Source organism: Pan paniscus, chromosome Y, assembly GCF_029289425.2.
Source record: "Pan paniscus chromosome Y, NHGRI_mPanPan1-v2.0_pri, whole genome shotgun sequence".
Classification (NCBI taxonomy): Eukaryota; Metazoa; Chordata; class Mammalia; order Primates; family Hominidae; genus Pan; species Pan paniscus.
The window spans coordinates 36,465,166-36,477,718 of record NC_073273.2 but is presented as its reverse complement, the minus strand read 5'-3'; the positions used below and the strand labels follow the sequence as shown (position 1 = coordinate 36,477,718).

The 12,553-nt window shown below is 38.9% G+C and overlaps 1 protein-coding gene across 1 annotated transcript; it reads right to left on the bottom strand.

Moving 5' to 3' along the window:
• Nucleotides 1-547: 547 nt before the first annotated feature.
• LOC129395620 (protein fantom-like) lies at nucleotides 548-12,395 on the bottom strand. Its single transcript, XM_055107084.2, has 3 exons — nucleotides 12,210-12,395; nucleotides 3,204-3,320; nucleotides 548-712 (listed from the first exon to the last, which is right to left on the bottom strand). The coding sequence occupies exons 1-3, from the start codon at nucleotides 12,289-12,291 to the stop codon at nucleotides 618-620; spliced, it is 294 nt and encodes a 97-aa protein (XP_054963059.1). The 5' UTR covers nucleotides 12,292-12,395; the 3' UTR covers nucleotides 548-617.
• Between the last annotated feature and the right edge of the window lie 158 nt (nucleotides 12,396-12,553).

Sequence of the window (12,553 nt, the reverse complement as noted above, 5' to 3'; positions counted from 1 at the left end):
AGGAGATAGGCAGAAAGACAACTTGAGATGAAATGCATGAAAAAGTAGCCCAACTGCTTTATTTACTATCCCTGAGAGGAGGACAAAAAGCTTTTGGCAGTTGGGATTTACCTTCTATTTTATGGAGGGTGGGGTGTGGCCAGGGAGCCACTCACTTCACATTCCACCAAGGCAGAAAGTGAAATTTCCTCCCTGAGGTCCTGGAACTGGTCCTTATAGAGACAACTTGGTGGAAAGCATAGCTCATGAGGGCCCCAACCTTCAGGGAAGTCCCTATCTGCAATTGGGTCACCTTCCAGAGACAATTATAGTGGCTCATGTTGCTTGAGTTCTGGGATATATTTCTGTAAACCAGGAGCTCACAGTCACAATTTGCAAAGAGGGTTGGCTTAATAGGAGGGCTGGGATTCCCACGTGGCCGCTAGGTTCCTCCCACTCCTTTTTGGATCATGGTTCTTGATTAGGCTAAGGCTGGCTCTCGCCTTTCTTTCTGGTGTCTAGGAAAGTCGTGGAGGCAAGTATGCCGCTATAAAAATTAGACTCTGTGTTACTAGCTGAAGATGATGCAATTTATTTACGACTGTAAGTAAATTTATCAATGTGCAGACTCCAGCGGCTCAGTGCCTCTTGCTTACTCTTGCTGAACCCTGGGCTTTGGAGAGAGTTGCTTGAGTTTCTACAATTCGTTCCATAATTTTTAGGATCCCAGTTCCTGCAAAGTTAGGAGATTTACTGAATCAGTGGTAAAAAAAAAAATATTTTGGTTAAATTTGAACCAAACAGGCAGGCTCCTCCTAAAAGTCTGTATAGATTGAGGCTTCCGATTGCCCAACAGAATTTTCTGTAGTTAAATCTGTCCTCCAACACCAGAAATCTGTGTTTGCTGAAGCTGCTGTGAGGAGACCTCGTATCTACCTAAATGTATATGTGTGTGTGTGTGTGTGTGTGTGTGTGTGTGTGTGTGTGTGTGTGTACACGGTCTCTACCAAAGAAGATAAAAATTAGCCGGGCTTGGTGGTGTGCGCCTGTAATTCCAGCTACTCCACAGGAGTACAGGCAGGAGAATCTCTTGAACACAGAAGCAGAGGTTGCAGTAAGCTAAGATCACACCACTGCACTAGGGCCTGGCCAGCATTGTGACTCTGTCTCAAAAATAAATAAATAAATAAATAAATACATAATACATACATACATAAAAATATACTACAGAAATGTTCTTTGTAGTAAGCCATTTTACAGAAAATGGTGAGGGAAATCCTGGTGCAGAGGTTCACTCCCAGTACTCCCAGAACTAAAGGCAAAGACAGGAGAATCACTTGACTTCAGGAGTTTCCGGCCAGCCTAGGCAACATCCAAGACCCTTTTTCTAAACTGAAAAAAAAAATGGTGATGGAATGTTTTGACAGTCACTGTTGCCCAGCAGCAAGCAATATTCAACATTAGCTATCACTGGATTCTCAATGAGAATCCCAGAGTATCAAATGGTTCCCAGCAGATCCAAGTACAATAATATGTCTAGAACAGGGATTCTGCATTTCCAACTTTCAAACTTGCCACATATCATGGATAATATATTGACCACTAATTATTTACATCCACCAGCCATTTAGCATTATCATTGCTAGGGGCTTGCCCTTTTGAATTCATTCTGCAATTGTACTGTAATAATATAAAAATAGTCTCAATCATCCAAAATGGTTGTTGTGCTGCTTTCTCTTTCAGATTGTCCATGTTAAGAAAAAGTTTCTGTGTTTATGTATGTGCATTTGTGTATATGGATGTTGTCGAGAGCATACAAAGAACAAACAAACAGAAGAAGAAATAATCTATCCACAGGACAAATCTTCTGTTTTCTCTCTTCTTCTTCAAGGAGTGTGAGCTGTCATAGGAGTTACAGATACCAGCCAGTAGCTAAACGAACTTTCTGCATTATAGTCAAATGGATCATGAGGAACGCAGGAAGAAAGTGAGGCCTCAGGATCCTGGTTGGGTCCTAGAGTAGGAAGGGTGCAGCATCCATTAAACAGTGTAGAAAAGAAAAACTAATACAGTTATCCCTTGCTATTCTGGAGGATTGATTCCAGAATCCCTGTTGGATACCAAAGTACATGAATGTTTGAGACCCTGATATAAAATGGTGTAGTATTTATGTATAACATATGTACATCCTCCCATATATCACCATCCTCGATTATTTAAATCATTCCTAGACTATCTAAATAAGTCATCCCTAGATTATTTATAATTACTAAAGCAGTGTAAATTCTATGTAAATAGTTGTTATACTGTATTATTTAAGTAACAATGACAAGAAAATGTTGGAACATGTTCAGTACAGGTGCACCCTTCCATTTTTCCCCAAAATATTTTCAATCTAAACTTGGTTGAATACATATAGACAGAACTCACAGATAGGCAAGGATTATTGTATCTTTTCCTCAGTGATCACAAGGTTCATGACTGACACCACTATGAATAAAGACAAATTAACAAGGGAAAAACATAACAAATTTATTCAATGAAGTTTCAGGTGACATAAGAGCCTTAAGAAATAAAGACTCAGAGAACCAGTGAAAATTGTGTATTTTAGTTTTCAGTGCTGCCAAACAAAAATGATGGGGCCATGGTTTTGTATTGAGCTCCAAAATTAGGCAGCAACAGACGAGGTCAAACTAAAATGGAGTCACTCATGCTAAGTTTCACATAATATCAGGTAAATTAATCTGAAATATGAGGGAAAGAGATAGATGCTGAAAGCCATCTTTTTTTTCTGAAAACAAGAGATTAGAGTCTACCCAATTCAGTGCAATAACGAACCATACTCTGCTTTATCCCTTTCAAAAAAGTAACCTCATGTCAACTAGTCACTTTTCTGTTGTTTCATATCTTTGCTCTCACCATACAAAATCCACTGTTCTACTACTTGCCAGTGGGATCTATCACTCCATTTTGTAGAATGGAGGATGCTCCTTCATGACTTGCAAATAAAAGCCAATTATCTGTATAAGTAAAGGTGTTGTAATTTTCCCTTTTGATCGTTTCAGTGGTTCACACCTGTATCTTTGCCTCAGTATGTGGGGGAAGGATGGGAGGCTGAGGCAGAAGGATTCCCTGAGGCCAGCAGTTTGAGATCATCTTGAGCAACATGGCAAAATCCTGTTTCCACAAAAAATTAAAAATTAGCTGAGCATGTTAGCACATACCTGTAATCCCACATACCTGGGAGGCTGAGGTAGGATGATGACCGGAGCCAGGGTGGTCGAAGCTACAGTGAGCCATGATTGCACCACTGCAGTCCATCATGCATGACAGAGTGAGACCTTGTATCAAAAAAAAAAAAAAAAAAAGAAAAGAAAGAAAAAAAAGAAAAAAAGAAAGAAAGAGAAAGAAAAAAGATAGAATGGACAGGTAATGTAGAAGTATTATAGGACAAAATAATTTATGATATAATGATAATAAATTGGGTAAACTTTAAGGCCTGGGAGTTCAGATTCTTTTTAGCCTCTCTCTATTGTATTCTTTCCCTTTGTGTATGGTGCAGGACATATGCCACATGAGAGTCTTATGAACTACTTTCAAGGGAGGTATGTCAGACAATAATTTTATGGACAGCTTTCACACAGAAAGGTTAGAATAAGTCAGTGACGCCTCATGCCTGTACTCCCAGCACTTTTGGAGGCTGAGGTGGGTGGGTCACCTGAGGTCAGGAGTTCAAGACCAGCCTGACCACTATGGTGAAATGCCATCTCTACTAAAAACACAAAATTAGCTGGGCATGGTGGCACCTGCCTGCCTCTAATCTCAGGTACTCAGGAGGCTGAGGAAGGAGAATCACTTGAATCCAGGTGGTGGAGGTTACACTGAGTCAAGATTGTGCCATTGTACTCCAGCCTGGGCAACAAGAGCAAAACTTCATCTCGAAAAAGAAAAAAAGAAAGAAAAACAACAAAAAAAGAAAATGTCAGTGAGTGACCTCCATGATGTCATATTTTGGCATAATATGTCCTAAGCCCCAACACCAGTGACAGCAGGCCAATGGATGCTATCCTTGGGCAGAGAAGTTCCTAGGTCAGGGATAGGAGACAAAAGCCAGTACCCAATCCTAACAGATGCTGGGCTCAAAATCTTGCACCTTTCTACCCCAGTTTTAACATCTCTGTATCTTCAAGGAGAGAAAAAAGCATAGGTCTTTTTTTTCCAAAGTTCATTTAAGACAAAGTATTGGCCAGGCGCAGTGGCTCACACCTGTAATCTCAGCACTTTGAGAGGCCAGCATGGGTGGATAGCCTGAGGTCAGGAGTTTGAGACCTGCCTGGCCAAAATGGTGAAACCCTGTCTCTACTAAAAATACAAAACTTAGCTGGGCATGGTGGTGGGCACCAGCTACTTCAGAGACTGAGGCAGGAGAATCACTGGAACCCAGGAGGCAGAGGTTGCAGTGAGCCAAGAGAGCGTCACTGCACTCCACCTTGGGCAACACAGTGAAACTTCGTCTCAAAAAAAAAAAGACAAATTATTATCCTTTTCCACCATCCTTTCCCTACATGCCAATATTACCTCATACTTAGCTGACCAAGAATGAGTCAGAGACAGTTCAGGGATCCAGAGCAGGAAATAGTAGACACACACACCAGCATCTGATCTCCAGAATAACAGAAGAGTACATAATCAAAAAGCTACTTTACATTAATATTCTTCACAAGGGTTTCTTTTCAAAAATGAGTTTTGACAACACTGAGATGCTCTTTTTTCTGTCTTTTAACCTCCAACTCTTGATGTAACCACCCAATGGGTTCATTTTGTCCAGAGCCCAGAGACAGCTGATTTTTCAGTAGGTGAATTGCAATAGAGGAAGAGATTAAATACACATAGAGCTGGCTAAATAGGAGCCTAGGGTTTTATTATTACTCAGCCTTCCTATCAACTTGGAGGCTAGGGTTTATCAAAGACAGTTTGGCAGGTGGGGGCTAGGGAATGGGTGCTTCTGATAGGTTGCATATGGAATCACAGGGATGTGGAAAGTGGTCCTCTTGTGCTTAGTTCAATTCTGGTAGGCAGAAACAGGACTGGCTGAGTCTAGAGTCGCCTGTCTAGTTGGGCCATTTGGTAGTTAAAAATGACAAAACTTGAAAAAACACATCAAAAGGCCAGTCTTAAGTTCTACAAAAGTGATGTTAATTACAGGAGTAATTGGGGAATTTGCAACTCCAGAATAATGACCAGTAATCATTTAACTACATCTACATCTTAGCAGGATCACGCCCCTCTCATTGTCCTAACCTGGTGGTCTTTCATTGTTTTACAAAGGTGATTTAGTTTTGGGAAGGACTATTCTCCTTTAAACTATAGACTAAATTTTTCTCAAAGTTAGGTTAGTTTATGCCCAGGAATGAACAAGCGCAGTAGGTAGGTTAAGGGCAAGACGGTTAGATCAGTTCTCTGTTACTGTTATAATTTTCTCATTGTTATATTTTTTGCAAATGTGGTTGGATAAAATCATGGCTCATACAAATATACAAAAATACATATTAAAATTTTATTTAACATAAAACATTAAAATTTATTTAATAAATTATAAATGAAAAAATCAGTAACATGTTATAAGCAGTTTTAAAAAGTTAATGAAGCTCAGTTTTAACATGAAGTATAGGAATGGTGAAATTATATAAATGAAATTTGTAAATGGTGTCAATGTGCTTTTATCTAGAGCTGCTATAGGAAATCACCATAAACTGGGTGGCTTAATACAGAAAAACCTTCTTGTCTCACAGTCCTAGAGGTTAGAATTCTGAAATCAAGGTGTTGCCAAGTTGGTTCCTCTGTGAGTTCTGAGAAAAATCTGTTTCATATCTCTCCTAACTTCTGATGTTTGCCGGTAGTCTTTAGTATTTTTACTTGAAGTTGCGTCACTACAATGTCTGCCCTCATTTTTACATGGCCTTCTTATTAAGAACAACAGTCTTTAGACTTAGGGACCTCCTTACTCCAGGATGACCTCATTTTCACTTAATTACATTTGCCATCATTTTATTTCCAAATAAGAGCACATTCTGAGATTCCAGGTAGATACTAAGTTTTCAGAAACAGGATTAAACCCAGCGCAGGTGGAGAGAAGTCCCTAGAAATGTCACTGCACATAATTCATTTGTATATCAATAAACAAGAATTATTTTGCATTGCTATAAGTTACCTGCAATTTATAAAGTTGTGAAATAGTTCAAGACAATGAAGGGAGAGACTCTCTGGTAACTACAGAGTATGAGCTCATCATTGCTTAGTTTCCACAAGAGGAATCTCTGAATTTTTTTGTTTATTCCCAATGATCTTATAGCACTTGTAAAGTTTTTACATTAGTTACAAAATACAATTTGAAGTGAAAGAAACAGAAATACAAAATATTAGTTTCTCTTTTTCTCCTACATTCCTACATGGATTTGTAGAAGAGCTGACCTTTACTTATAAAATAAATCAGCAAATGAGTGTCTTTTCTAGAATGGGGTGACCCAATTTTTATTACAGTGAATTATTAGGACACATATGCACAGCACTTGAACATGTTCTATCTTCTGAAACTTGTGTGAGGTACACAAGCTGGTGTTATTGTTCCCACATTACAGATTAGGAGATTTCTCAGAAGAATTTCAGTTTGGTAATAAATATTTCTTATTGAATTGGGGCTAGCAGCCAGGTGAAACTGCCTCTTTTTGCTCCCACCTATGCTGCAGGTCAATGTCATTTAGCAAATGCTAATAAGTGAGATCTTCTGAGATCTTCCTACTGAGGCTGAAATAACACTAGCACCTCAAGCAGGTCATGTTTTAGGCAGCTCCTTTGCACAGCCCAATATTTCATCTGAAGGAATTGTCTCTTAAAATCTTCCATTCTCTCACTTTACCCAATTAATTTTGTATCTAAACCTCGAGAACAATTTTAAAGCATTTCTGCAGGCTGACCTCTTCTTATACTGGAAGAATTTTAGGAATCTGTGAGCCTAGTTAAATCTAGGAGGGTCAGTAAGATTAGTCACTGGGCAGGCAGGGTCCTGTGTTTAGATATTTTTCCTGTGGAGAATAAGATGAGGACTGTTGGTAATTTAGGTGATAATACTTTTTGCCTAAAAAAAAAAAATTGTTTCTCTACTATTTTATTTTGATTTTTATTTTATTTTTTCAATTTTTTGAGGTTTTTGCCTGGGCTGGGTAAACTCAGCTGTATGGTGCTGGATGTCAGTCTACCATCAGAGTGGGACACCATACTGGGAGACAGAGGACATCCACATTGCACAGTCCTGAGATATCAAATTCTCAAGGATAACACAGTTTTTCCGCATTTGTGGAATGAAGAACTATAACTATGGATAGACATCATAAAAACAAAAACCTTATGTAGTGACTAGTTAAGATTATAGTGCCAGCCCTGGGCTTTCGGGTTGCAGAAAACTGGTAGGTTGTATGTTATGGGACTCAAGAGCATCTCTCAACATAGGCAATTGTATCTCTGCTGTCCTTTCTCTTCAGCAGCTTTCCTCTATAGGTCTCAGTGGGAATCCATCCTTTCGGGTTTTGGGATTTCAGAAGTGAACATGGCATTGCACTGCAGAGATGGTGTGTGAGTCCAGCCTACCTGAAACCAATGCAAATTAGTAAGTATTTGGGAACTAAAGTTACTTCTGGAGACGTTAAGGGTGAAAGCCATCTCCTTCACTGACTACGAAGCATCTAGAGGCTCAGGAAAGCATTAGGTAATGCTCACAGGGTCAGCTAAGGAAGTGAAGAGCAAAGACTGCCATTGTGTTAACAAGAGGTTGAAAGTGTATTCTCAGAAGAAGAAATTTACTGTCATATCCATCCCCATCCATCTGCAGGCTCCAATACACAGCTCTTTCATCTGTCCTCTGTAGTAAGATGAAATACCAAGCACAGAGCACAAATCCTGAACAATCACCATCACCTATTTGGTGGACGCATAGGCCTGGTCTCTGATCTGGTCGCATATCCAGAGGGTCTGCTAACCCACTGCACCTAGGGAGACAGGCATTGTACCACCTTTTCTCTACTCTTCCCAGACTCAACACATTTGATTGTATATGCGCATGAGGTAGAAATATAAGATGAAGCAGGGCCAGAGTCAACAAGCCAGAACTAGATGCTTCTACCTGGACAGAAGACCTAGAATTCTTTTTTGGATCCTAAATTCACCAGGAAATTTTAACCACATGCATTCAGAGATACTGTGTAGATGTGGCCAGTGTCAGCTGGCAGTGTACCCAGTGTACCACTGTGTCGCCCACCCTGTGGTCACTAGCAATTGGAATTCCTCAGTAATCTGGCTGGGAAACTGACCTTTGGAAGTCTTTCCCTTACTTCTCCTTCACCCAGCAAAGGGCTATGCAAATATCCTTTTACAAATTAAGGGCTGAATATCCAGCCCTAAGGTTTCTTCAGTTAGCAGATTAGTTTTACTTTGGAAAGCTGGGCCCAAGTTATTTGGCTCAAAACATCCTCCCAATGCTGAGGACACAACAGTTGAGAAACAGTACAACTGTTAGTATCCAGATTGCAAAGGAAGATGTAATAGTATATACTCATGTGTCACTTAACAACAGAGATACATTCTGAGAATGGCACGCGTAGGTGATTTAACAACAGAGATACATCCTAAGAATGGCATATGTAGGTGATTTTGTCATTGTGCAAATATCATAGACGTACCCACAGAAACCTGGATAGTTTAGCTTACCACACACCTAGGCTATATGATATAGCCTATTGCTCTCAGGCTACAAACCTGTGCAGCATGTTGCTAAACTAAATACTGTAGGCAATTAGGACACAATGGTAAATATATGTCTACTTAAACACACTTACACATAAAAAGGTGCAGTAAAATTATTATAATATGATGAGGCCACCATTGTCTATGTAGTCCTGTTGTTGACTGAAGTGTTATGTGGAAGATGGCTGTATTTGCAAGATCTTGCATATAGCAAATACTAGGAAACCCATACACCACCTATCTATCAAAGCTAATAAGTCAATTCTGAAACGTTGAGGCAAATAATATCAACATATAAAACCCAGTTGTATTTCCATACGTTAGTAATGAATAATTCAAAAGTGAAAAGAAGACAATTTATATCATTAAAATAATGAATACATATAACAAATCTAACAAAAGAAATATAAGATTTGTACAAGAAAACTACAAATAATGTTAAAAGAAATTAACCTAAGGAAAAATGGAAAGGTATCTGTATTTATGGATTGGAAAAATTAATAACATTAAAATGCCAATTGTCCCCAAACTAATCTACAACTTCAATGAGATCTCTGTCAACATTGCAACCAGCTTTTTGTTTGTGTTATTTTCCTAGAAATGAACAGACAACCTGAAAATTCATATGATTTTTTTTTTTTTTTGAGATGGTGTCTTGCTCTGTCACCCAGACTGGAGTGCAGTGGTGCAATCTCAGCTCACTGCAACATCTGCCTCCCGGGTTCAAGTGATTCTCCTGCCTCAGCCTCCTGAGTAGCTGGATTACAGGCATGCACCACCACACCCAGCTAATTTTTGTATTTTTAGTAGTGATGAGGTTTCACCATGTTGGTCAGGCTAGTCTTGAATTCCCGATCTTGTGATCCACCCCCCTCAGCCTCCCAATATATGAAGTTTTAAGAAACCCAGAAACGAAGATCAATCTTGAAAATATAGTTGAACGAATTAGGTTTCCCAATTTCCAAACCGGCTACAAAATGACAATAATGAAAACAGTGTGGTACTGGTGTAAGGACAGGATTATAGGTGAATAGAGTAAAATTCATAGTCTAGAACTGAGCTCTGACATCTGTGATGAGCTGATTTTCACAAAGGTGAGAAAACTATTCAGTGCAGGAAGGAGTAGCCTTAAACAAATGGTGTTAGGATAACAAATATCAACAACTAAAGAATAAAGTTGGATCCTACCAAATTAATTTAAGATGGTTCAAAGTTATAAATGTAAGAACTAAAATTATGGAACTTTTAGATAAATAAATAGTCCTAAATCATCATGTACAAAGGTTTAGCCAATGGCTTCTAACATGTGACATCAAAAGTACAAGGGCAAAATAAAAACTGGATATGCTGAATTAAAAACTTTTATGAGGCAATGGATACCATGAAGAAAGTAAAAAGGAAAGTCAGAGAATAAGAGAAAGTATTTGCAAACCATATCTACCAAGGGATTTATATCAGAATGTATAAGGAAACCTTAAGTGTCAATAGAAAAAGACCAACAACTCAAATATTAAAAAGCCAAAAGATTTGAATAGGCATTTTCCCAAAGAAGACATATAAATGACTAATAAGCACAGAAAAGGATGCTCATTGTCATTAACCTATAAGGAAATGTACATTAAAACTACAATATATATATACACAATTATGATTTTGTCAATTAAAATAACAACTATAAAGTGTAAAGCTACAGCAATATAATCACACTCAGTGAAGTGGCTAATCAAACAGATGGGAAAAGCAAGTATGGTGAAGATGTAGAGAAATTAGAATTTTTATATGTTGTTGGTAGGCATATAAAATTGTGCAGCTGCTGTGGAAAACATTTGTCAGTTCTTCAAACAAATTAAACATCAAATTACTACACGATCCGGCAATTCCAAACAATTCAAAACAGATTCTCAAACAAATACTTGCACATGAATGTTCAAAGCACCACTATACAAAATAGTCAACAAGTGGAAACAACTCAACTGTTTATTGATGGAAAAGTAAACAAAATGTATATCCAATCAATGAAATATTAGAGCTGTAAAATAAATGAAGTCCAGTTGTCTTGTGGTATCCAGGGAGACTGGTTTCCAGGAGCACCCGTCCACAAGATACCAAAATACATAGTTGCTCATGTCCCTGATATAAATGTGTAGCCTGGGTAACATGGTGAAAACCTGTGTCTACCAAAAAAAGTTACAAAAATTAGCCTGCCATGATGGTGAGCTTGTAGTCCAAGCTACACGGTGAGGCAGAAGGATTGGTTGAGCCTCAGAAACAGAGGTGGCAATGAGCCAAGACTGTATGTCACACTCAGGATAGGTGACAGGGTCAGATTCTGTCCTTCCAATCCCCTGACAAAAAGATGTAGTATTTGCACATAACCGATGCACCTCCTTCTGTATATTTTAAATCATTTATATATTACTTATAATATCTAATACAAAGTAACTGCTATGTAAATAGTTGCTATATTGCTTAGGGAATATGGACAAGACAAAAGTCTGTACACGTTTGGCGCAGATGCAACCATTCATTTATTTTTCCTGAATATTTTTGATCTGTGGTTGGTTGAATCTACAGAGGTCTAGGGATTCAGAATCCACTAGTACAAAGGGCTAACTGTACTGATATTATACTACGACCTTGGAAGCAAAACCGTTATTATAAGCAAAAGAAGCTAGACGCAAAGTCCACTTACGTCAGGATTACATATATATATACACACACACATACATACGTACACACACACATATATACACACATACATATATACACATACATATATACACATATATACACACATATACACACATATATACACACTTATATACACACATATATACACACATATATATATACATATATATGAAAAGTTAGTAAATTGTGCATTTAAAAACAAGGCAATGCATGGTGTATGAATTATCCTGATCTCCCAAGTTTTGATGACTGGAACCGTAATTGCATCTAAAAGAAATAGGTGATGTTTTTCAGAGAATTCCCCTTCGCCTCCATCATATCAAGGAAAATAAATGGATTAACAAACGTATAAATGTAAGTAAGAAACGGATAGCGGGAAAGTGGAGTCCATTTAACCTGTACTAGGTGCAAAATAGCTGCTGATAGTTGTTTCAAGCCCGCGTGGGTCAGCGGGGAACAGTACGTGGACCCCATTGCACTGGACAGTCTGGAGTCTGGGTCGGTGTCAGAGCTTAAAAACTGGTATGCTGAAAGCCAATGCACCTACCCTTTAACGTCATGTACTTTTTATCCCTACATCATTGATGGCTAGGAACAGCAGGTAACATCCTCATAAGATTAAGCAATAAGAAAATAGACTTTATGTGTACTCTCACTTGTCGTTAATTTCGTACATTCTCTAACAAAAGAATACGGTTGGAATAAAAATCTAAACCTTTCCAGAACGGTAATGAGTACCTTACCATACGGGAACACCGGCCTGGGAACTAAAAATCCGGGTTGGCCACACCCAGAAGAAATACTCTCTTTCCTAGAACGCTGCATTAAGCTCCAATCCCGAGCAGGTCCAGGGAGCCGTAGCCGCTCAGCCTGCTGGGACTTGTAGTTCTTTTTTAACAGGCATAGGTTCCCGAGGCCACTTTCGGCTCTGTCGGCCTGAGGCTGAGCCCAGGATTTAATATTCCCCACCCTCCCGCACTCCCCAAGATAGGTTGGCAGTGTTAGGAAGAGTGGATGGCGGAGTCAACCTCCTCCGGTCACGTGTGGTACTTGGCATGCAGCGATTGGTCGCCAGAGTTATAGGGCC

Bases quoted from the DNA above. Each gene is read 5' to 3' on its own strand.
- LOC129395620 (XM_055107084.2), bottom strand. From the start codon at position 12,291: ATGCAGCGTTCTAGGAAAGAGAGTATTTCTTCTGGGTGTGGCCAACCC. The intron at 3,321-12,209 runs GTAAGGTACTCA...TTTTGATACAAG, and splicing joins CAGGCCGGTGTTCCCGTATG to GTCTCACTCTGTCATGCATG. The intron at 713-3,203 runs GTATGTGCTAAC...CTAACTTTGCAG, and splicing joins CCAGGTATGTGGGATTACAG to GAACTGGGATCCTAAAAATT.